At 42.3% G+C, this 25,097-nt stretch overlaps 2 protein-coding genes across 7 annotated transcripts in view; one reads left to right on the top strand and one right to left on the bottom strand.

Moving 5' to 3' along the window:
* The window catches only part of Fgf2 (fibroblast growth factor 2), a 68,195-nt gene extending 53,742 nt beyond the window's left edge, over positions 1-14,453 (top strand). The window contains exons 3-4 of one of the 2 annotated variants that reach the window (XM_016010042.3): positions 8,686-8,771; positions 9,850-10,025. In XM_016010042.3, coding sequence (XP_015865528.1) covers positions 8,686-8,771; positions 9,850-9,883 — 120 coding nt within the window. In that variant the 3' untranslated portion in view covers positions 9,884-10,025. Of the gene's footprint in view, positions 1-8,685 lie in introns of both variants that reach the window. The other variant, XM_006991816.4, reaches the window with a different exon arrangement.
* Positions 9,066-25,062, bottom strand: Nudt6 (nudix hydrolase 6). Of its 5 annotated transcripts, none has more exons than XM_076573825.1 (5): positions 24,932-25,062; positions 20,700-20,903; positions 16,418-16,473; positions 13,849-13,903; positions 9,066-9,611 (listed from the first exon to the last, which is right to left on the bottom strand). In XM_076573825.1, exons 4-5 carry the CDS (start codon positions 13,892-13,894, stop codon positions 9,214-9,216), a joined length of 444 nt encoding a protein of 147 aa, XP_076429940.1. In that variant the 5' UTR covers positions 13,895-13,903; positions 16,418-16,473; positions 20,700-20,903; positions 24,932-25,062; the 3' UTR covers positions 9,066-9,213. The 5 variants fall into 5 exon arrangements, with proteins under 5 accessions (XP_076429940.1, XP_076429943.1, XP_006991881.1 ...); XM_076573828.1 differs by lacking the exon at positions 24,932-25,062 and adding an exon at positions 24,635-24,657; XM_006991819.4 differs by lacking the exon at positions 24,932-25,062 and adding an exon at positions 24,406-24,628.
* Between the last annotated feature and the right edge of the window lie 35 nt (positions 25,063-25,097).

Raw genomic sequence — 25,097 nt, 5'->3', positions numbered from 1 at the left:
GCCTCTTGACTGCTAGAATTAAAGGCATACGCCGCCGCCACAGCCACCACCACCCGACCTATTTGAGGGGTTTTAACATCTAAATGAATTCTACAACATAGAAAAGTAGGGAAAGAGTGTTTTAGGGTTCAGTGTGAAGCTTGAAAGTCTGCACTGATCAAATTTGTCAGAAATAGCTTTAAAAAAAAGCTGCATCACTGTAAAAAGATGAAATGCTATATTGAATGCAGAAAGTATGACCAAGTGAGAATTACTGCCCTTAGAAGCCATTTCCAACAATTCTCCACAGCCTTTTTATAAGATTGAGACCACATTGGCTCTTAACTTTGCCCATTTGTGGTTTTTATTTGGTTCTGAAATGCTCAACATGAATACTTACATCACATCTGTTTTTAATTCTCAGAAGTGGTACGATCAAATGCATTTTGAGATTCCTATTGAGCAAACTCCTTCATAAGCCAAAAGTGCAGAAATCAAAGTACTGTAAATGAGTAAACAACTCAGAAAGCAGAGCATGGGGAAGTGGCCCTAAGGTTCAGACCTAAAACTGAGCTGAGGACCAGAGCCAGCGTGCAAATAGGAGAGGCGGGTGCTGGGAAGCCGCGGGGCATCTTGCTGTGGCACAGACTTTTCTAACTGTGGAGCTCGTATGGCCCAGTGAGGCCTAGAGAAGGGACAGAACTTGATCAGAAACTGTGCACATTAGTTAGAGGGTGAGGCAAAGCTGGAACCCTGGCTGCCTGCCTGGCTGGAAGCCATCGTGTCATGAAAGTCCAGTCAGGGTAGTTAGATTCTTGGAAAGCGCCATCTTTTAAGTTTCCTCAGAGAGTCTGTCGTCAGTACAGTGAAACCACAGTCATATTTCAACTCAAAGCTGGATTTCTCTGGCCCTGTTTCTCTCCTATTCAGATTCTGCAACATCAGTGTAGCTTTAACCTACCTAAAACATTTATTTTATTTGCTCATTAATTTAGCACATATTTATTGATCACTTACTATGTGGCAGGCATGGATGCTGCAACAGATATACTAAATCAAAATTTTCACATGACATTTATAGAAAAGATGTCACCGCATAGCAGTTTACTCTTTTAATATACTAGTTTTATTAATTCCTTGAACATTCCTTATATTTTGATCATATTCATTCCTCATTCCTTCCCCTAACTTCTCTAAGATCCATCCCCACCTTCCCACCCCCTACCAACTTTATATATATATATATTTTAAACTCACTCAGTTCAGTTTATGCTGCTCATATACTCCTGGGTGTGGGGTCATACAATGGGGTATGGTTGACCTATCAGAGGCCACACCCTTTAGGAAAACTGATTCTCTCCCCTAGAAGCCATCAGCTGTCAGTTAGGGGTGGAGGCTGTAAGCCCCTCCCACCTCTTGCCTAGAATGTTGACTAGCTTGATCTTGTGTGACTCTTGTGCAGGCAACAGCAGCAGCTGGGAAAGCAGTTCACTCTTAAGGGATGATGCATTTTAAGGACATAAACTAAAGGGACATACATACACTATATATATATATATATATATATATATATATATATATATATATATATATATATATATATATAAACAGCTTGTATCTGTGGGTGGTGGAGATAAAAAACACTCAAAAACAGCTTAAAATGAATTAGTTGCTTTTATTTTATAACTAGAGATTACATTCAGCCCCTGGAGAAATTATTTTCTGCACATGTATGTGTGATGGAGGTGGTGGTAAGGTGTGCATGTGTGTGCAGGTGCATGTAGAGGTCCAAGGTTGACATCTGTCATCTTCCTTGACCACTTCCCACCTTATGTATCAAGGCAGGCTGCCCTGGCAGGTTCATGTGGACTTGACACAAACTATAGTCAGTTTGGAAGAGGGAATCTTAACTGAGAAAATGCCTCCACCAGATCAGCCCATGTACTAGCTTATGGTTTATTTTCTTGGTTGTTGACTGATGTGGGAGGGCCCAGCTTACAGTGGGCAGTGCCATCCCTGGGCTGGTGGTCCTTAGTGCTCTAAGAAAGCAGACTGAGCAAGCCATGAGGGGGCAAGTTGGTAAGCAGCACCCCTCCACGGCCTCTGCATCAGCTCCTGTCTCTAGATTCTTCTCCTGACTTCTCTCAGTGATGGACTGTAATATGGAACTGTAAGCTAAAATAAACGCTTTTCCTCCAAAAGTTGCCTTTGACCATGGTGTGTTATCACAGCAATAGAAACAATAACTAAGATACGAGGTTTCTTGCTGAATCTGGAGCAACTTGGGCTAGTTTAGCTAGGCAGCTTGCTCTGGGGAATCTTTGTCTGTCTCCCATGTGCTGGGCTTGCAGGCAGCCACCACGCCCACCTGGCATTTATGTGGGTTCTGGGTACCTCAGCTTTCATTCTCATACTTGCATAGCAGGCACTTTATCCACTAAGGCATCCCTCCGATGGAGGGGTTCTTCTCGGGTACCATTAGCAGTTCTAGGGCTAGTCTTTTTGCATTCCTTGTGTTTTGTCTTTGTCGTGCACTTTTCCATACTTAGGGTGGACAGTGCATGTCTGGTGCAGGTATATACTGTATAATAATCACATCAGAATACATTTTTCTTAAAAATACCATTTGCTTTTATTACAGTTTTAAGATTGCAGGAAAGTCAGGAAGATAGCCCACTATGTTTCTCCATTCAGGGCAGCTGTCACCCCTGATACCAGGAGCTAAAGTCCATACTGACTTATAACACTTTAATTTTCTCCTGAAGATCCTATTCCAGGCCAGTTTTGGTCATCCTGTCTCTGTAGTTTCCTCTAGACAGTGACCATTTCTTAGACTCTCCTTATTTTTCATTAGTTTGACATTCAGGCATTTTTAGGATCCTCCAGTTTGGGATTTCCTGGTGTTTTTCTTGTGGCTAGACAGAGTTCTGAAAGTTTGAGCGGACAACCACAGAAGTACAGACTTCATCATTTGGCTGAGAGAGTGAGTGTCTGCACTCTGAAGTTCGTCTTTCCTCTCCTTGGAAAGGGAGTCACTAAGCAGGAGTTCACTGTTAAGGGATGGAGCACCATAAAGTAGTCACCATGCAGCTATTCACACGTAGGGGAGGTGTGTTGCAGATAGGAAGTCACCATGCAGTTGTTCACACCTAGGGGATGGTATGTTGCAGGTAGGAAGTCACCATGCAGCTGTTCACACCTAGGGGATGGTGTGTTGCAGGTAGGAAGTCACCATGCAGCAGTTCACACCTAGGGGATGGTATGTTGCAGGTAGGAAGTCACCATGCAGCAATTCACACCTAGGGTATGGTATGTTGCAGGAAGGATGTTACCATGCAGCAGTTCACACCCAGGGGATGGTGCATCGTAGGAAGGATGTCACTGTGCAGCTGTTCACACCTAGAGGATGGTGTGTTGCAGACAGGGTGTCACTATATATATTACTCTCATAGGGTGGACTATGGTGGTTTTGCTTTATGTCACTGAGGGTGGGAGTGTTACCTAGATACATTTTTTAAAGTTTACGTTGGAAATTTGTCTATTCTCCATTTACTCTTCAGTTCAATAATTTTTATAAATATTTAGTCAAAGACTGATTTTGTTGTTAAAATGTTTGGGAACTCTTGCATTTGGCTCGGTGCTCTTGATACCTCTCAATGTATTTATTTTGAGCACTCCCATCACTTCTTGGGTACCAAGACTCATGTAAATCCCCCATTGTAACCTGGAGTGATACATTTCTCCAAGGTGTTTTGCTTTTATTAGAAAGTGGAATCATACATGACTAGTATGCTTGTTACTTTTGGAGCTGTTGTTGCTTCCAAGCTCTGTGAGAGATTTGTACGTTACTAACTTTACACACACACACACACACACACACACACACACACACACACACACACACACACAAATATCTATCTAGCCATCTGAATCTGTGTTATACTAAAGAAACATGGGTCTTAGCCATGATCTGGAATATTTTAGCCCTCTTCCTTTCTTGGCTCTTACCCACTCCAACAATGCCTTGGTCATGGCATCTCTTTATAGCAACAGAGAAGTAACTAAGACAAATGGCTTCTTGGAATTATTGTTTGTAGAACTCTATGGCATTCCAAATTCACTAGTGTTTTTTAAAATCCCATTCTGTATTTATTAGTGAAGGGAAATGGTCAGTGGTTAGGGGCATTTGTTCTTTCAAAAGACCCAAGTTTGATTCCCAGCACCCATATGTGGCTCACAGCCATTGGTAGTTTCACTTCCAGAGGATCTGATGCCCTTTTCTACTTCTGTGGACAGGCAAAACACTCATACACATAAAATAACTAATTCTACAAAAAATATTCAAGTGGAACCTAGTATACTTATTAATACAAATCACATATTTATATATTTATACATCTTGAATTTATTTGTATGTTTTAAAATATCCATGTTATGGTGTCAAAAACCAGGAACTAACACCGAGATACTACAAAGTAAAAATTTAATAATGGCCAGGCCATATTTTCAGTCTCCCACTGTAGGAGAGTGAAAATGGCCCAGATTAAAGGCAGAGTAGTCTCTTTATACCAAGTGAGCAAGTGATTAAATGTGGAATTTTGCAGTTATTTTTATGATCATGGGAAATGTATATGTTATAGGTTTATGGCCAGACATTTAACATGCCACACAACATCTTATGGTCAGTCAATTCTCAGAACAGTGGAAACAATTTATAATGTGTAATTCACAAGATTATTGAGGAAGAACCAGCCTAACATTGTTAACTAAAAAGAAAATGGAGCCCACTGTGTGTTAACATACATGGTAGGGATATGGTTTTCTATATAAGTACCATTTGGTTGACATATATATTTATTAAGAAGGCAGCAATTTTTTTCCGTTTTCTTTAAAAGTGAATAGTTGATTCCCCATGGCCCAAGGTGAGACTGTGAAGTTGATTTCTGAACATTTCCCTAAATAATGTGATAGCTTTTTTAGACTCCATTACTTACAACATTATTTATAGACCCAGAGATCTGAAAGCCATTCCGTGCTTCTCATACAGGCAAATAGAAACTAAAAGGCAGTGTCCCTTCTTCCTATTTAAAAAGAAAACTGCAGAAACCAGTATGTTCTAGATTGCTTATTCCTCAGAAACCAGGACATCCAGCCAGGCGGTGGTGGACATGCCTTTAATCCCAGCATTCAGAGGCAGAGGCAGGCAGATCTCTTTGAGTTTGAGGCCAGCCGGGGCTACAGAGTGAGTTCCACAACAGCCAGGGCTACACAGAGAAACTCTGTCTCAAAAAACAAACAAGCAAGCAAAAAGAAACCAGTACATTCTGAATTGCTTATTCTCCAGAAACCAGTGTGTTCCAGATTGCATATTCTTCAGAAACTAGTATGTTATAGACTTTGTCCTTTCTTACTGACTGGCATTTGGTGATTGTCAATCTCACACCATCCACCGTTTCAAAGTATTTTATTTTTAATTATAAATACTTAGCTGATAGCTCAGGCTTATTACTAACTAGCTCTTACAACTTAAATTAACCCATATTTCTTATCTAAATTCTAGCATGTGGCTCACAGCTTGTTACCTCATTTTCTACATGTCCTGCTTCCTCTGTGTCTGGCCTGAGACTCCTCAGACTCTGCCCTTCTTCTTCCCAGCATTCTCTCTGCCCTAATAATCCCACCTAGCTATCAGCCAACCAGCTTTTTATTAACAATGAGAGCAACACATTTTTACAGTGTACAGAAGGATTATTTCACAGCATTTTCTCCCTTTTTGTCTAAATAAAAAAGGAAGGTTTTAACTTTAACATAGTAAAATTATGTATGATCAAAACAGTTATCAAGTAGGAACTCAGTTACAATATTCAGTCCATTTGTATTTGGTAAATTTAGAAAAAATATTCTATTATTTATCTTATCTTTGCAAGTCTAAAGTTTTATACCTAATTTACTTTTTATTGTAACTAAGCAAAACTATATGTTGAATTTTTTTAGTCTTTAACTCCAGCTAAGACCCCAGAAGGGTAAAATGTTACCTAACAACAGGAACATCAGGCTGCCTGGACAGTCACCCAAAGTTCTTTGGTAATGTTGGGGTATCCATCTTTGGCCTACATATCTGACGGGCCTAGCATATCTGACAAACTTTTCTGAGAAGCAGGGTATTTTGAAGGATTGTCCTTTGTCTTGGCAAAGTTTTGCAGTTGCTTTCTTTTGTATCCTGTTGGTCCAGTTTAGACAGTATACTGTCAGTAATTGAGGTAAGGGAAATTTCTTTGCCAAAATGGCTAGATTTTGCCATAAAGAAAACAAACTCTGTATGGAGTTTTTTTGATGCCCATTATCTTCTTTGAAGTAAACTGGTGCTGCCAGGAGCAGATGTGTCTCACTGCTATAAAAAGCCTTAGATTGTTAAACATATTAAATGTCATATTCTGTAGGTCTTTGAAGTATTTGAAGACCATATCTATCTATCTATCTATCTATCTATCTATCTATCTATCTATCTATCTATCTATCTAAGAATATCTGTGTAGGACTCTGAAAACATACCTGACATGACTATAAGTTTGACTATTATAGATGACTATTAATCTGTATTTCTTATTTATTTATTTATTTATTTATTTATTTATTTATTTATTTATTTATTTATTTATTTATTTATTTATTTATTATGTATACAGAAGAGGGTGCCAGATCTCATTACAGATGGTTGTAAACCCCATGTGGGTGCTGGGAATTGAACTCAGGACCTCTGGAAGAGCAGTCGGTGCTTTTAACCTCTGAGCCATCTCTCCAGCCCCCTAATCTGTATTTCTTAATTATACATTACATTTTAAAATGAGCACAATACCCTAAACAAGAGTAGACACATACATACAGTATAACAAAAATAACTTTAAATTTGTATCAATAAACTAAAATCCATACCAATATAAAATATATAAGATTAATAGTTGCTTTTTGGATTAAGGTATATTCAATAATCTGACCTTTTATCATTTTTGTATTATATCCGTTTTCTTCCTTTAGAAAGAAATCTTTGAATTTTACTCCTTTGTTTAGCTTTTTTTTTTAAACCATGACCAATAACAACTTGTAACTAACCCCCTTTAAATGATAATAAATTTCTATAATCATCTTTTGGGTGATTTGGAATGTGGGTTTTGCTCTCTAGATTACTTCCTGCTGTTTGTAGGTGCTGGTGTCTTTGGGAGAAACTTAAGAAAATCAGGATAATTGTTAGGTTTTAGCTGGAGTAGTTTACGGGGCTGGATCATCTCAGCTAACAGCCTTGAAGCTGTTTTGGATGCAGAACTCTGAGGAAACTGCAACAGAGGCACTCTAAGAGGCTGGATCACCTGGGCTATCCCTTTTCATTGGTGTTTGGTCCCCTTGTTCTGAAAATACATAAACTTTTAAGGTCACATACATTACATACATTACAAGTATGAAATATGTGGGTGTACAAGTCAGTAAAAGATGATTTGTTTGCTTTATGTTTGAGTTGATAAAATATCTGTTACATGTTTTATAGTTTTTCTAGGTTTATTTGTTTATATCTATAGCCAGGATTTCCAGGGGGTCTTCCTTGATCAAACCTGATCATCTCTAACCTGGAATGAATCCATAGCCTCTCATTTCCTGTGAAAATAAAACCATAACCTCTCCCAAAAAGCAACACACCTTTGACTTCCATTTTGAAGTCAAGACATTTTAAAATATAAAGTTTGGTTTAATCTAGCAGCTTTCATAATCCATTGTCTCGTAGCAGCCAAAAAAAATTTAAAGACAACACAGTAACATACAGGATCTAGACTCTGTGTATTTTCCATCTTTATGTGACTTTTTAAAATATTACTTTACTCCCCTTTTAAGGACTTTACTCCCTTTTCAAGACTTCATTATTTTTAAACTACACACACACACACACACACACACACACACACACACACACACACACACACACACACACACTGTCTATACCCTTTTTCCTTTCTCTCCCAAGCCTTTGTACATTTTTAAACACACTGTAACCCATTTAGAGGTTTTTTCTTCCATCTGGATCTGTCTTTACTGAGCATCTGTAACCTTTTCTGTCTGCATAAGCAAACCCCAAACCTGTCACGCAGCATGCTGGTGGCTCAAGCCCACAGGCAGCAGCTGGCAGGCAACCTTAGATGTTTTCTACAGGGCAAACTACAAGCAACTGTAGCCAGTAGCCAACACTTGTAACTTCAGGTAACTTATTCTGTCCCCCATTCTGTGTGGGAAGAGTACTCTGGGTTACCTTTTTGACACTTTCCCTTGAAACCTATGAGAAATGTAAAAGTGAAAATGTCTAACTGTAAAGTTGTCCCAGGGATGAGGGGGTGTGTGATCCACATCTGGAGGAACTTCCCTCCGTGTGGTTCTTGGTATAGCACGTGGCCCTCCTGGTATGGTTCTCAGTACAGCATGTGGCCCTGCTGGGGGTCCCTGAGTGGTTAGGCTGTGAAGCTCTGCGTCTAGGGCAGTATGGTCCTTTACCTCTGTGTGGGATGCTACCTACCCTGCTGGCTGATCATAGGGCTGGTATGGTCCCTGGGCTACTGTGTCCAGGAGGGGCTGTGCCACTGTCTTGTCACATTTTGGTTATCTTGCTGTCCTCTCACGGGTGTTTGACACCAGAAGCATAAAAACAACATTTCCTTTCTTTTCCAGAAGTGTGTTACAGAGGAGTGTTTCTTTTTTGAACGGCTGGAATCTAATAACTACAACACTTACCGGTCCCGGAAATACTCCAGTTGGTATGTGGCACTGAAGCGGACTGGGCAGTATAAACTCGGATCCAAAACAGGACCTGGGCAGAAGGCCATACTGTTTCTCCCGATGTCTGCTAAGAGCTGATTCACTTTAGAAACTGTTAAGGAGAGAAAAGAATGTATGCAACTAAGTTTGGACACCTGGTTTGATAACTCATTGTATAACAGTAAAACACTTAACCATTACCTCAGTAAAAAAAAACAAGTTTTGGAAAAAATTTAGACTTCCCCCTTTTACAGAGCTTTGGTTGTGACCCAGGGATGACTAGAGCCACAATCTTTTTCATTTATTTTCTTTATTTGAGAAGAGGATTTAAAAGTATGTACATTTACAGATTTCCATCATGAAAATCATGTATGTGAGAAAACTGGCGTCGGGTGTCAGGCGCAGACCATGTCCATCTTTGGGTCCCTCCAGTGTCTGCATTCAGTCTGTTCCCGCTGTGTCTCTGTAACTCTCTGGCAGTTCCCTGTGATAGAGTTTGTAGAACAGGCCTGTGTACACTGCGGGGAATTCCTCCATGCTGAGGTCAATTTTGTCAAACCCTTCCCTGTGTCCATACAGCAATAACCTAGCCACCCTCCTGGTGATGGGGGTGGTATTGTCAATCCTGGCTAGTTTTTCCAGATCCATCCATTCACACTTCAAGCATTCCTGCTGGCAGAAGTTGATAGTGAAGGAACATGGCTGCAGGCGGCAGATCAGGTACATGTCCGATTTCCCGAAGGCTCCAGGGCTCCCATGTTGCTGCCGGATGCTTAGCAGGGACCTGAATTCTGACTTCACACCAGTCTCTTCAAAAACCTCTCGGACTGCTGTGTCGCCTATGTGAAAGAGAGAGAAACAAACAGATTTCATTCCTAGAGATGCCATCAAGGGTTTCAGTTAAAATCTGGAAGTTTAAAAGCGAAACTTTGTCTTCAAGCTGCTTTCTGGATGTTGTGAAAAGCACTTTGTATTTAAGATGCTTTTGAGACGCCGAGGGTCTCTTTGGAGGCTTATTCGTGTGTCATATGTGGGAGCCACATCTTCTTAACCTCTCTTCTGTTCTATTTCCCAAAGGCAAGAACACATTTGCAAACAAAGCTGCAGTTAACATTCTGATAAAATCCTTCACTATTGTCCTGCCCTGAACATTCGTCAAACTGCCTGAGTTTGTGAACACCAGAATGGAGAGAAAGGACCCATCCCTTGTTACAGGAATCTGTAGTGCTGAACGTACTTGAGTGAGCTGTGAAATGACTCTGACTTCTTTGTGATCTCAAGCCCACTGCCCCACAGGGCGAGGTCCTCCCCATGGTTATGCCCCTCTCCCAGCTGCCAGTGGGTCCTAGCCTGATTTGGAAACTGATTTTTCTTGAGAGCAGATTCCGTAGAACTTGGGGTTCATTCTTTCAATTCCAAAATGCAATAGTTGTTTCATCAAACATTTTCATAATGCATATAATTTTATAATGCAACAAGGGTTTTCACATTTTATAAATATTTTTCATAAAATACAAATTTCCATGGCAGGACTTTTATTGCCATTAACATACATTTATGTCCAGTTTTTCTAGACACCCAGGAAGACTGTCTGAATGGACTTGATTAATTCTGATGCTCTATAGCTGTCTGCCTTGACTGCTTTTCTGGTAATCTTTAGAATTGTTATAGATTGTTTATAACGCCTTCTGATGCAACTCTGGATGTTTGCCAAATAGCACATAAGTTTCTCTTGCTAGTAATTCTACTGATAGTGCCTGGGGTATGAGGAGCTATCAAGAGCATATAGTTCCTACGCACTCAAACCATTGACTGTTTTTCCTGCTCCCTGGACACATACCAGCCCCTAAGATATGCTCTTGTTTCTAAGAAACAGTTCTGGAAAGGCTCACAGGAACAGTAACTTGGTCTAAAACGCAAGACATATATCCACCATTCTTTTTCTTTCTTCCTTTCTCTCTCTCTCTCTTTTTTTTTTTTTTTTTTGAGACAGAGTTTCTCTGTGTAGCTTTGCTCCTTTCCTGGAACCCTAGAACTCACTCTGTATCCCAGGCTGGCCTCGAAGCCTCGAACTCGCAGAGATCCGCCTGGCTCTGCCTCCTGAGTGCTGGGATTAAAGGTGTGCGCCACCACCGCCCGGCTTCTTTTCCTTTTTTTCCCCACCATTCTTTGTGTACTGACTTCCCTTGACTAAGATTTGTCCATAGGTTAAGCATGGCCAGAAATTACATCTCATAACTGAAGGCACTAAGACAGGGCATACAGCTCACCATGAAGATGCCTGCCTCGGCTTGTGTGAGATGCTGAGTTCAGTTCCTGGCACCACACAATGAGAAGGAGGGAATGGAGGCATCAAAGAACATTCTAGGCTCACAATGTTTCTCTAGTAAGAAAATAGTTTTCATCTAGCATATGACACATTATTAAATTTATTACTAAAAATTGTGGCACTAGTCTTACATGTTTATATAGTGGCCTCTAACTCTTGTTTAAATATATATGTATATATACACATATATACACACATATATATACATATATATTCTTTAAATGCTCTGGAAAATAACTTTGGGGATCCTGCTCAGTTCTTAGCACCACTAATGTGACCAGCTGTTTGTAAATCACAGAAACAGGACAGGGTGAATGAGAGCGTGAGTGTCCTGCTTAGCAGTCACTATAGTACCACGGTGGAGACAGAAGAGACACTGCCTGGGTAGACTGAATAGTTTAACTTGAATCAGTACATCACTGACTAACTGAAACTGAATACAATCCAGTGCTTTTGTTTTTGAGATGTGGGACATACTCCCCTTCCACCTCAAAAGGAAGCCTCTCCCTCAGTTCCGACGTGAATTTAAAATTATCAAGATAAACTGTTGTTTATTTCCAATTATTTAAACAGACTTTAAACTCAGCCGAGATAACAATTACAGTGTGTGAAGAATCTAGCAGCTCATTTTTGCTGCTTGAACGTCAGACTGGACTGCAACAGTAGGACAGTACCGAGGTTCCAAGCTTCTTCTGTCCTGTAGTATGTACTGACAGGGTGTCTTGAGATGGAATAAAAATGATGGGAAACTTTCAGCATGTGCGTTTCTTCGAGCTCCCTCTGGCCCTGCTGAACATCCCTGGCTAGCTGAAACAAGATACAGTTTTCACCCATGGTAATGACATGTTTTAGGAAGGCATTTTGTACCTTTGAACTGTTCAAGACACCTTTAGATTCAAGCCTTAAGGACTTCAATTTGCTCTGCATTTTCCCAACTAAATTTCTTAAAAACATTTGTCATATCAATGTTTCACCTTCCTAGCATTATCAGAGAATAAAAGATTCCAAATGAGTTTCCAAATTAACTAGCATTTATTTATTGGTATTTAATAGCAGGCTAATTAACAGCCAGTGAATGTCGAAATGTTCAGGATGGCAACATTCCAAAAGCGTGTTTCATGCTTTCCTAAAGAAAGGTTTCAAGAATATAATTTCCTGGTGGTCTAAAGACCCTGGCGTTCTCATTAGTCTTTATTTTGTACTGGCTATCAACAGAAACAGGCTGTGGAAGAGCAAGTTCTAAGGCTATGGTGAATGCCAACTGCTGCCTGTTTTAGTCCTGATAGGCTATTTTGATAACCACAGATACTTAAAAAATTAGTACATTTAAAATTATTGAGGCTTAAAGGAAGATTCTGGAATTATACTTAAACCTGAATTTATACATACTTAACTTGAAAATGTGTTTTTTCATTAACATCTAAATCTGTCTGAAATTCTTAGGATCTACTGAAGTTCAAAAGAAAAAAAAAACTCCCTAATTTATTTGAAAAGGCATGTCTCAGGAAGGAAAGGCGCACAGGGTTCAGATGACTTCCCCTCAGTGTGCAGGGTGAGAAGGCTGGACTTGAGTTACCTTGTTCACACACCCTCATATACCACACAGGTAATGAGAGAAGATGAAGATAGTCTTATAGAAAACATGGCCTTTGCTCTCAGTATTTGGCAACCTACAAAATACGGATGTTTTTGACAACATGGTTTGAGTCGCACAGTGTGGCCTGAAACACCAGCCTCCTCAGTACTGGGATAAACAGGATATGTGCCATCATACCAACATCCCTAGAGTACACACTGTCAACAGACTACCCCCCCCCACACACACACCGAGAACTAAGCAGTCAGTGAAACCCTAAAACCAAGGTTTGTTTTACATATCTGAATGTTATCCACATGCTCATGGGTTTTTAGGAGCTGGTCATATAAATACAGACAGGGCATTTGGATCTGTGTAACATTTAAAAAACTCAAGTCTTCATGAACATGAACTCAAATATAAACTAACATAGGAGACCATTCTAATACAGCGACTGGCTAAGGAGAAATGAGAATGTACACCCTAAAGCAAAGGTAATTGAGAAATAATATGAATATCTAATGTATTGTTTATTGATCAGGATGATGTTGAATTTAACCTAATGGTTTAAGGCACAGCATCGTTCTATACTTTGTAGACCAGTGACCAAGTCCTTAGCTTCCTTCCATCCTGTCTCCCTATGAGCTAATGTGGTGGGAGGGGGAGGCATGTTATTTCCCACTTGAGACTTCCTCGTGAGGTATTTTATTATGTTTTGGATTATTCGTAATAAAGAGCTGGCAAAATCTTCAAAAGAGAATCATATCACTATTTCCTTGTAGCTCGCTTTATTATACTTCAAAGTTCATTTAAAATCATTATCCACCCATATGTGACTGTAATATGATCACAAATTCAAAATTTAGTAATTGTAGCCTTATTTGAAAAAATCTTCATAGTGAACTTTACTGATGAAGGTCTCAAGTTGCTCCTTTTCAGATGACCTTAGAGCACCCCTGGAAAGGGTGTGTTAATGCTCCCGTAGGGATGAGTTGTGCTAGAAAACTCATGCTAATGTATATCAGTCCTCCAGAAATCTGCCTGAAATTTTCTGACTTGGTCTGAACCAATTAGAAATTTTAAATTCTTATTCTTAAGCTATAAAGCAGTGAAGGAAACATATTAACTCTCTGAACATTTTCAAGCTTATCAGAAATATATAAATACATACCAATATCTTCTCCAGGCTCTGACAGGCCTCCTGGAAACTTCCACATATTTTTCAACTGCAGTGCAGAGTAAATGAATAGTTGATGTCATGATTCACTCTCTTTCTGTCCTGTTTCTCTCCATCTTCTTCTACCCTAGTCCACCCACAGCTGGTCACAGCAGTAAACACTTATTTTTAGTAATTTTACTCTATTTCTCCCAACTTTCTCACTACTACAGTTTTTTTTTCTCTTTTGAGGGAGATGGTAATTGATGAAGTCCTTTCCTCTTATACTTCAGGAAATAGAAGTGGTGTTATTTAGCTAATGTGATAAAACTTGTATTACTGAACCTTTGGAGGGAAATATCTATTAATTTGTGTACTTTACAGAACTTGGCTGCTAGTTAAATATGAACAAATAGGATCTTACAGATGCTGCTATAAGTAGAGTACAGAATAAATGTAACCACCGAGGTATGCTACTCTAGATTTTTACATGCATTTACTGTATTTTGTCTCTAATCACAGATATTACTCAAGATTTCTGTGTGCTAATAGTTTCATGTAAAATGTTATTGCTTTTTATGAGTAGTGTAAATAAAATTAATTTGGTTTCTTGGCTATCATTTCTTTGTATTTTTCTCATTGATCATTTCTTTCTTTTCTTTTTTTTTTTTTTTGGTGGGAGGATGCTAAGGGGATAAACCTGACCTCTGGAAGAAATAACAATAGAGTGAAATAATTATGAGCTAGCACAAGACAGTTTTCTCATGGCTGACATGATTTGTCTCTTTGTAGAACTCTGCTGTATGTGTTCATCATACTATAAATCTCAAGAATGAAAGTGACCTCATAAACCAGCAGATTTCATACTCTTCATTCATAAAACCTTTATGGACTTTCCACTGTGCATTGTGACCCTTTGACTTCCTGGAAGTATGCTTCTGAGAGCATGCATCACCTCTCAGCTATGTGCACTTGGAGGCCAGTGGCAGGATTTCTGCTTTCCATACACTGTTGATTACTCGGTACAGAATCCAGGCATTCCAGCCTTCTGTGTCCAACTCAGGCTTGACATTAACTTACAAAGCATATTATGCCTTACTTTACTAGCATAGAAATCTACCTCATCTGCAAGGATGCATTGTCTTTTCGGTGACACTTTGATATGGTTCTAGAAGCTTTGTTTCTATGGAAACTGGTAAGATATTGGATGCTACCATCATAAACTCCATTTGTAATATAAAATGATGTAACAGGGCACTTGAGAACTTGGAATTATTATGACATTAGCCTTCCAATACACCATCATTCTGTCATCACAGTAAAGCCTGTCAATAGCTATGATCTGCATCTCAAGCTTAAACTCACATCTGGCTCCCAGGAACCCTCACAGTGGGTCCTAACATGTCTGTCAAATCACATTCCCCACTCTCTAGTCATTACCATTAAATGTATATATTTATGTCCCAATGCAAACATAAAACTTAGGTGCTACATGAGTTTATGTTGATGGTAGAAAGTTTTGTTCAAGTCAGAGATAGGACCTTAATTTAGGCCCTGTAAGTTACTTAGAATAATTTTGGATAGCATTTCTGAGAAATTATGATATTGCAATGAGGAAAATGTTTACTTTTGTCCAGCAACATTAATGAAGGGTCAGAAAGTGTAAAGATAAACACCCTTGCTGGGCTGGCCACTGCTCAGAGGCAGCACTAGCCCCTGCTTGGATTCCCAGCACCATGGAAGTAGAAAAGGCATTCTCCTTCACTTTGACACCAATGCCAAGCATGAAAACATTTGGTTCTTCTCTTAATCTTTGCTGCTTCTAGTAGCCTGGACTCCTCTTGTGGCCTGTCTGTAGCATTGCCAGTCTCTCAGGTCACATCCCACTGCCACCATTCCTGACCACAGTGACGGTTCTGCTTGGTGTCCAGTGTGGCAGCCCCTGGTTGAATGTGTGTGTGCGCGCGCGCGCGTGCGTCACATGGATGAGAACGCTTGCAGAGGTCAAAGAAGGCATCAGATTCCACAAACCGGAGTTAGAGGTGGTTGTGAGCCACACTCTGGTTTGAGTAACAAGTACTTTTAACTGCTGAACCATCTCTCTAGCACCTGGCCTCCCCTCCCCCCCTCTCCCCTCCCTTCCTTCACTGGTAAGAAACTCTCCTAGTCTGAGTTTGAAATGTCACCTCCTCTGCAGCATCTCCGGAAGGTCTATGGCAAAGAGTCCCTTCTACGACTGTCCAGACTGTGCAGGACTGTCGGGTAGCAGGTTTTCAATCTCTGTACTGGGAGCAGAGCTCCTGGCAACCTAAGAATGCTACCTCAACACTGTGTCTTCCCTGTTAAACACCGTCACCTGTAATATTCTACAATCATGAAGTAAGCACGACACTGAGGCTCACACTGGCAGCTTCAGGCCTCCATCACAACCTTATTTAAGTAAGTATCTAAGTGTTCCATAACTGCTTAGAAACAGCTATTAAAGCATCTTCCTATATTCCCTTAGCCATCTCAACATTTCTATGTGTTATTTTTCTCTAGGGAGAATATCTGGAAAACAATCTGTAAGGCAGGAACAACTTACTTTATTTCGATCTTGTACAACCAGCACTTTTCTGGTGCTATCATCAAATACAGCACCTTTTGGGGGGAAAAGAGGATTGCAAAGTATTAATTTCATTCACCTTCATCTCCTCCATAGTCACCTGTGATCATTAGAATCCCACCCATATTTGAAGATCTAGTCCAGATACCTCAGCCAAGAAGACTGTAAAACACCTCTCCACTGAGGAGGGCATTACCCAGTTGACCAGTTTTCTTTCTTTTCTCTTCTCTCCTCCTTCCTTCTCCCCTCCCCTCCCTTCCCCTCCCCTCCCTCCCCTCCCCCTCCCACCCTGAACAGTTTGGAATTCAAAGGGTAGTTACAGCACATGTTAAACCTGTACAAGAATCATCTACATACAATTTTTCTCTCGATTGTCTATGCCTCATCGCACAGATGAGCATCTTTTTTATACTTTAATAACATCTTTAGTGTTCAAACAGTCATGGGTGTTTGCTGCAGTCCATCTGGCTCTCTAAAGAGACGCCGTCTATTGAGAGTTTAGAACAGTTCATTCTCACAGATCTAGAAGCTAAGAAGTCCAGGATCAAAACGCTAATACACGCAGTGTCTTTGAAGGGCTACTTCTCATGGAGAGCATCCCCCACTTAGGCCTCTGCCAGTGGAGCTCCAATGCCTTGTTAAAGCTCTGCCCATAGGACCCAGTCACCCGCACAGGCCTCACCTGTTAACGCCATCACCCTGGGGATTAGGTTTCTAACATGCTACACACATTCATACCTCAGTGCTCCAAGCACTAAAGACACAACTGGACCTCTTGTTCTAATTCTTACTCCTTGAAGCACAGTGCAGGCCTCGGCTTCCTGACAGAGATACCAGCTATCTCAATATCCATCAAGAGCTGTCTGAGGCCAGTTACATTTCCTTACTGTGTGTGCATATATTCTATAGCACGCTCATCCATTTGGAAGGCTTTATTCTGCATGTGCTTAAAGTTCCAATCTAGCACTTTCATTTACTCATTCATCATACACACTGCTCAGTAGACTGAGGACTTTGCTAGACCCAAACCAAATCTTTCTCTAGTATTTAAAGTTTTTTTCCCTATGTTATTTACATGAGTGTTTTGCCTGCATGTATGTCTGTATCATGGGCATGCAGTGCCTAAGGAGGCCAGAGAGGGCAGTGGATCCGCTGGGACTGGAGTTACAGATTGTTGTGAGCTACCATGTGGGTAGCTTTTTAGTAGTTGTTTGGGCAATCTTGGGTAAAAAAACTTAAATAACACTTTAATCATCTGTACTAAATTCCTTAAAATGGGCTGACTTAAACATATCCATATGAGAAGATATTTTCTATATACTTACTCATTCTTTATTGAGTCTTTTTTATGTAACATATGGAAGTCCCTCATGTATTGACTGAGCTCCTGTTATGTATGAGGCATTTGATCAGGAACTGGGGATGCAGAAAACACAGCAAAACTCGCTGTCCTGCGATCATATCCTGCTATGTGTGTGGAGTGGAGACAAATTAAAGGGAAGTTACACAGACTGTCAGGAAGAGGTAAAAAAGAAAGGTCGAGGCAACACGTGTGAAAGGAGCTGTTTGTAACTGAGCGGCTGCAGAGATGTGCAGAGGTGAAGAACATATACTGTCTTTGCAGGGGAGCTGACTTCAGATGCCTCACAACTACTTGTGACTCCAGCTCCCGGGAGCTGATGCCCTTTCCTGGTCTCTAAGTACCTGCACACACACATGATGACACAAACACACACACACACATGCTGATAAATAAAATTTATTTTAAAAATTCAAATGTTAAAAAGTACCTGAAATGAAACGCTGTACTTGGTACTCTGGGGCAGGAAAGGATACCCGTAACTGTGATTAACTCCAGTGAGGGAGGTATCATATGATGTGAGTCTAACTGGACTTTCCATGGGATTAGAACGGCAAGAATCCTGTTTTTAGATTTGAAGGTTTTGTGATTACCGGGCATCTTTTCTTTAATGTGTTCACCAACAGCATAAACTAACACAATGAAAAGATATTAAGCACAATTGGAGCGCCCCCTGCTGGTCGCAGCATAAAGCTGAAGCAACACAAGATTGGGATTAAACAGAAATTCCTTTCTAGCACATTAGGCAGTGTGCGGCTCTTGTGAGGTAGGAGTGACTGAGTTCACACAGACATTAGTGGGAGAGCTGGGCTTATAGCCAGGCTTCATTCCAAATGGGCACTCTTGTGGACAGCACTGTTCCATCCAAGACACAGCAACTGTTCTGTAATTAAAGATGTCAATGCATCTATCCATTCTCTATCCATCCATCCATCCATCCATCCATCCATCCATCCATCCACCCACCCATCATCCATCCATTATCCTTACACCTATCCATAATTCAGCCATCCATCATCCTTACACCCAGCCAGCCAGCCATCTATCCATCATCCATGGTATACTGGGTGCCTCCTTTGTATTTGGCTCTGTATTTAGCTTGAGGAAACAATGGTGAACAAGACACAAAATGTCTGGCTTCAGGGAGTTTGCATATTGTTGAGGAGAGTAAGTAGAGATATGCATATAACTTTGGGTTGCACTGGGTGCTATAAAGAAAAACATCTGGATAAAGAGTCACAGACTGGTGAAATAGGCATGGAGGAGGTCCCTATCTTAGGAAGTTCGGGAGCTTTTCTGAAGTCAGTAAGATGCTTCCCATGCAAACATGGGGAACCGGCTTGAGATCCTTAGCTCCCACTTTAAAAAGCCAGGCACAGTGCATCTGTGGACCCAGTGCTAGGAGGTGGAATATCCCCTTGGCTTGCGACCTCACCAGCCTAGCCAAATCAGTCGCTCTAGGTTATAAAACACAAGGCAGATGGCACTTGAGGAATGGCAGCCAAGGTGGCCTACACACACCTACACACACACACACACACACACACACACACACACATACACACACACACACAATGGCTTTGCATGACTTCCAATGAAGCATCAGCCTATCACCAAATTACTCGGTAGAGTCTACGGAGGTAGAGCCCAGAGAAAGTTTCTGAATGTCTATTTCCTGCCAGGGAAGAAGGCCACAAATAAGCATATTACTGGACATTCCCATCAGCTCCCTTACAACACTTCGATACACAGACCAGCCTAAAGCTGCCTAGGAATTATATGAAAAGGCACAAATTACTAGGGTAATAATTAACCTGCATTGTTTTTTCATTTATTTAAGGATTCCTTACTATTTCAGGTGTGGTTTTTTTCTGGAAACCTAAGAATTTCCTTAACTCTGGTTCACAAAGGATGGTCCCGAGAGCAGCAGCAACAACGGCTGGCACAGAGAAGTTAGTAGGAATCAGACCCTTGGGGATGGAAGTAGCTGCTTATTTTGGCAAGCCCTCTAGGAGGTTTCAATGCCCTCAAACAATGAGAATTTTCTGCTTCTGAAGCTTACTGGGGGAAGGGGGGCGCTCAAGCCTCTACACTAGTTATACTGTTCTATCTTAAACCACTACCATTTGGCACAATAACCATGTAAAGTCTTCAGAAGTAATGGTCAAATAATTGAATGGTTAGTTTGCCTTGCCTCAAGCTTTCCTGTACAACTTTACACATTTAGTGCATATTTAGCACTAGTATGTGTGAAACAACCATGAACTTCCTCAGAATCAAAATAGAGTTCCATGTGTCAATCCTAACAAAACGAACTAAAGCTGGGAGATTATGAAGACAGATGCCTGGTAAATAATAATGATTATAAAGGATTGCTGGACCCCAGCCGGCCGAAGCCAGGTAGGGAACTCCACGAGGACATGCTCAGCCTTTGACTGGTGCCACTACCACCCTTAATGTCTGTGCCCAAGGGTTACTCTTTGAAGTACTTGCTCTAATACTCTCCATTTTATCTTTTAAAACTTCTTCTTGCCTCCTTGAATATGCTTCAAGTTTACTCTGACATATGTCTTCTGATTGCAATACACTTGAATCACCAATAAATAAATAAATAAATAAATAATTACTTTCTGGAGAATGTCACTGTTTATTTGGGGTGACATATGCTTTATTTCCTTATCCCAGTTCAGTGCCACCACTGAGAGGTGAAGTTCAGTCATGTGTGAAGCAGGTTAACTGTGGCCTTTGGGAAGCTTGCTTCTCCACTGGCTCTGTGTGGGTTCCCAAGACAGCCAGCCACAGTCTCCCCGCTCACCGAACCAACATCCACTGACAGGCTAGCAGCTCAGCTGCAAGAAGACATGTCAAGCCGAGAAGAGGTATTTCTGGTCGGAAACTGACCTGCAACCCCGACTTGGTGCGTAGCATATCCCGGCAGTCTGCTGGGTCCGTCTCCCAGCCACAGCGTCAGCGTTGAGGAGTGGGAGTCTGCGTGGTGGAAGCGGAAGCCCAGGGAGGCCGCAGAGGCGATGAAGTGGCTTTGCAGGATGGGGACGTGCAGCCATGCAGCCACCCTTCCTTCTGACCGCCACTGCTGTAGGGCAGCTAGAATGCAGGGGAGGAAGAAGACAACGTGTAAGGCCTTTCTGTGGCATGAGCAGTGGCTGTCTCGGCATTACTATAACCCACCACCGTGCTGCTGTTTATAACCTTGCCTCCTACACACAGGTCCTGCACACAGCAGCTGCTCAGTCACTGGAGAACGGACAAAGGAACCGACTTTCAACAAGTACGGGTTTCGTGCTTTCCTCTTTCCAGTGCTGGGGATCAAAGCCGGGGGCTTGTTATATTCGGTCTGGCACTCCACTACCGAGCCACATCCCCAGCCCATTCTGTTCCTCTCTATGCCCTCAATTTTTTTTTCTTTCTTTTTTGTAACAGGGTTTCTCTGTGTAGCTTTGCACCTTTCCTGGAACTCACTTGGTAGCCCAGGCTGGCCTCGAACTCACAGAGATCCGCCTGGCTCTGCCTCCCGAGTGCTGGGATTAAAGGCGTGCACCACCACCACCCGGCACTATGCCCTCAATTTTAACGTTCAACTATCATAATGGTGAAGGGTGGGTCTTTCTGTCGTTGTTTTAACTCTTCCTGAGAGAGTTCTGATGTTATTTTTGGTTTACACATTGCAAAGTGGTTAAAGAATACACCAGAATTCTCTATTACTAGCCTGTAGAAATTTTTAGTTTCTCTTTTTTCTTGTGATTTTGTCATTAACATAATGACTACAGCTTATATTATGCCTTTTATAATACATTACATATTAAAAAGTCTATTATTAAATTCCTTCAATGAAAGTAGATTTCTCAATAGTAGCAGCTTCCCTCATTATCTTACACACTACCCAGCCAAATTCTACTCTAGACATTCATAGTATTTACAAATTTATTACAAACACCATTCTGAAAATAAAGATTGGTTTTTTATTTTAGAAATCTTTACATTTTATTTTTCTGTAGGATGGGAGGGGGTGCTCACTTATTTGAACCTTAGATGTTTCAAATGCTTAACATTATCCAAGAGTTCACACCGTGAAAGACAGGTAAGCTTTAATTTGTGGGTGGGGAAATGCCTTGTTACAGCTGAGACTTCAACAAAACCTCTCAACCACTGGTCACCCCCCACCCTGCAAACCACCCTCTCTCCCCTGGTGCCCAAGGATGTCTTCATCCATTTCCTGGTCACCTGACTTTCTCTTCTCTTCCTTGGCCTTGCTTATGTAAGCTCCTACCTGCTAAGGACCATGGGCTCCCCATCTCTGGAGGTCAATTTGCTTAGCACAGTTCTAAGTTGTTGGTCCAGCATGCACTGTGGCTATAGGGTCAGATTTTTCTTACCTCACTTTCCCTAACTGAATCATTCTTAATTGAGGTATAATGACATAAAGGAAGATGCACAAATCCTAAGTGAGCAGTTGAAGCGTATGTAGACACCCCTAAGCAATGTCTCCATTAAGACTCCAGAACATTTCTATCATGCAGTAGGTGTCCTGCGCTCCTTCCCAGGCAATCCTTCCAATCGAATGAAATGCTGCTTTCTAAAACAATGGTATTTGATTTTCCCTTTCCACTCTTTACCTTGGACCATTCCACCGCTTCAGCTAAAGCATGAGGTTGTCCAGTTCTGACCTCACTGAACTCTTAACTTTTCCCTCCAGCTGTTACTTCAAACCATCTCAAAACTGAATCCAGTGCCCATACTAGCCTCATCCACAGGCCTGTTCATGTTCATTCCTCACAACAGAATTTGAAATCTTAGACCCAACTCTATCAAGAGTTTCTTCCTCTTTTTCCCCCTCTAAGAAACACGGTCCCTTCCCCCATCTACACATCTTGTACCAGTTCCTGGAAGCTCAGGTCCTATATGACCTCTTCAACTAAGGGTTTCTTAACCATAGTAGTGCAGGTGCTACTATTATGTGAACGTAGTAACACATGCTGTCTGTGTGACTCACTAGAATGTATCACACATCGCCTAACCTACTAACTAGTTTTCTACTTCTAGTTAAAATGTCATGAATTTGTAATCCTCTCCCTAGAAGCAGGGCCATTTCACCACCATTGCAAATGTGATGCCAGGCATGGTAATTATTCTGCAATCCTAGTGCTCTGGAAGCAGAGGTCGGAGGACCATGAGTGTGAATCGGCTTGAGCTATCTGTAACATTCACCTGCCTCAAATCCCCTCTGCCAAGAAGTAGTCTACGGAGGGCTAGGTACACTATAATCCTGACATTTGGGCTGTCAGTAACAAAACAGCAGTAAAGGAATAGTGGCCCACACGTGCAAACGCTCCTCAGCAGTCATTACTAACACATTACGATGTCTAATCTCGAGGACACTGACGTCCTGTCAGGCTTGCTTCTCTGACTAGTGCCCCTTTACAGGCACTGTCCATTAGTTCTGTTTGATTCCACCACCACAGAGCCAGAAGCAGCTCCTAGAGCAGTGTGAAGAAAGTACAGACCCACAGCCAGGGGGAGGTACCCACTGCCTCTGTGGGTACCTTCAGGTTATGAAAATGAAATGAATTTATATTTGTTAGATTCTCAAAACGAAAATTACAGTGAAATGTTTAATTAAAGATATGTAAACAATTGTACTTCATAGCTGAGGGATTTCATTTAGGGTGTCTTTGAACATACTTATCCAGTAACTAGAGCTGGCTAGCGTTACTCACCTATTCAGTGGTCATTCGATTAACGCCTGGCAAAGCTTGTGGCACAATCTGGGACTTGAACCCTGGACACGTTTCCAAATGAAGCACACTTTCTGGAGTGGTGCTTAGATTATCTTTGGTCACTGGTACGCCAAACACCCGTACCCATCCAAATGTGTACACCTAACAAGAGGAGGAATGGATTCGATTCTCCTACTGGCAATATTGATGGAGCCTAGGCGGGGCTTTTCAGCACTTACAAACAGGAGAGATGTGCAGTAGGTTGGTTTGAAGATGAAGATTAAACGGCATTAGAGACGCTTACTCGCCATGTTGCTCACAGGATAAAGATCATTTGTGGTTCCCTGGCTATGTGAAAGAACCTTTCCATAGGTAAATTTCCATGCTATGTCTTCAGTTTGGAAAGCAGACCGCTCTAATAAACCAGACACTTATCCTAAAGTTAGGGCTCCTTCACTCAAGCTTCCTTTCAGATATTTAGGCTCAATGTCAAAGCCAGTGATGTGTTCCTATTGAAAACTACAAAGCTCTGTGGGTAGAAACAAGCACTGGTTCTTGACCTGCCAGCTCTTATCTGCCCCCATTAAGAGAGAGTTTTGCCTAGCAAAGACTGTGGCAGAAACTAAGTGCCAGCAAAACTAAGGCTGCAAGGCAGCAAACAGGTTATCAGCGTTTCCTAAGAGTTCAACGTGTGGCCCACCCCGTGCAAGGCGCTGCGAACCCGGGGCAATCGCAAGGGCGAGTATCCAGGTTTTAGACCCAGACATGGTTGAGGGAACTTCCAGGTCAAAGCTCGAGGGCCGCTGGGTGTCCTTTCAGTTTTCACCTCGCACGCTCCGCCCTGGTTTCCGGGGCCCGAGACCCGCACTTGCCCTGCAAGAGCCTCCGGAAGGCCGCAGCGTCCAGCCCGTGCAGCGCGCGGTGCCGCGCCAGATGCACCGAGACGCCCCCAAATCTGTCCAGCTCGCCTTGCAGCTCGCCGGCGTCTCGCGGGCTGCCCGAGGCTGTGCGCGGCCCTGCGCGCAGCCCGACTCTGCCTGCAAGGAGCAGCGCCGACGGCCAACAGCCGGCACTCTTCAGCCACCTCATTGCAGCACCTACCCTTTCCGACGCTCGCCCCGCCCCGCCCCGCCTCGCCCCGCCCCCGTCTGGCCCCGCCCCGCCCACGTCCCCAGGCACCGCCGCGTCTCAGCTTCGGGAGCACGTCCCGCCCCTTCCCTCCCCGCCCTTGCCGTCCCACACAGCCTCGCTTCTCCTTCCGGCGATCGCCCCGCCCCGTCACGCCGCGAACAATCTTCCGGCGTCTTCCGGCGCTCGCCCCGCCCCGCCTCGCCGCGTACACTCTCAGGGCGTCTTCCGGCGCTCGCCCCGCCCCTTCTCGCCCGGAGGAGGGCTGACCGTAAACTCTCGGAAAGTCTCGCCAGCCGCTGAGGTTGAGGTGGGCCTCCCGTTTGGCCAGGAGCTCGTTGGAGTCGCCCGTGGACTGTCTTCGGTGGCTCTGGCCGGAGGGGAGAAACTTTGGATTGGTTTTTTCTGCTGTAAGTGAACCGACACTTGCTTCGGC

The sequence above is a fragment of the Peromyscus maniculatus genome, chromosome 6 (assembly GCF_049852395.1).
Source record: "Peromyscus maniculatus bairdii isolate BWxNUB_F1_BW_parent chromosome 6, HU_Pman_BW_mat_3.1, whole genome shotgun sequence".
Lineage (NCBI taxonomy): Eukaryota > Metazoa > Chordata > Mammalia > Rodentia > Cricetidae > Peromyscus > Peromyscus maniculatus.
This window is presented reverse-complemented; position numbering and strand designations above follow the sequence as displayed.

What these genes read in the sequence shown, in the direction of transcription:
- Nudt6 (XM_006991819.4), bottom strand. Translation starts at nt 24,622, where the DNA reads ATGAGGTGGCTGAAGAGTGCCGGCTGTTGGCCGTCGGCGCTGCTCCTT. An exon ending in CTTCCGGAGGCTCTTGCAGG is followed by an intron (nt 20,904 to 24,405) that starts GCAAGTGCGGGT and finishes CCTGCATTCTAG; the next exon opens with CTGCCCTACAGCAGTGGCGG. An exon ending in AGAGCCTGGAGAAGATATTG is followed by an intron (nt 9,612 to 13,848) that starts GTATGTATTTAT and finishes TCTTTCACATAG; the next exon opens with GCGACACAGCAGTCCGAGAG.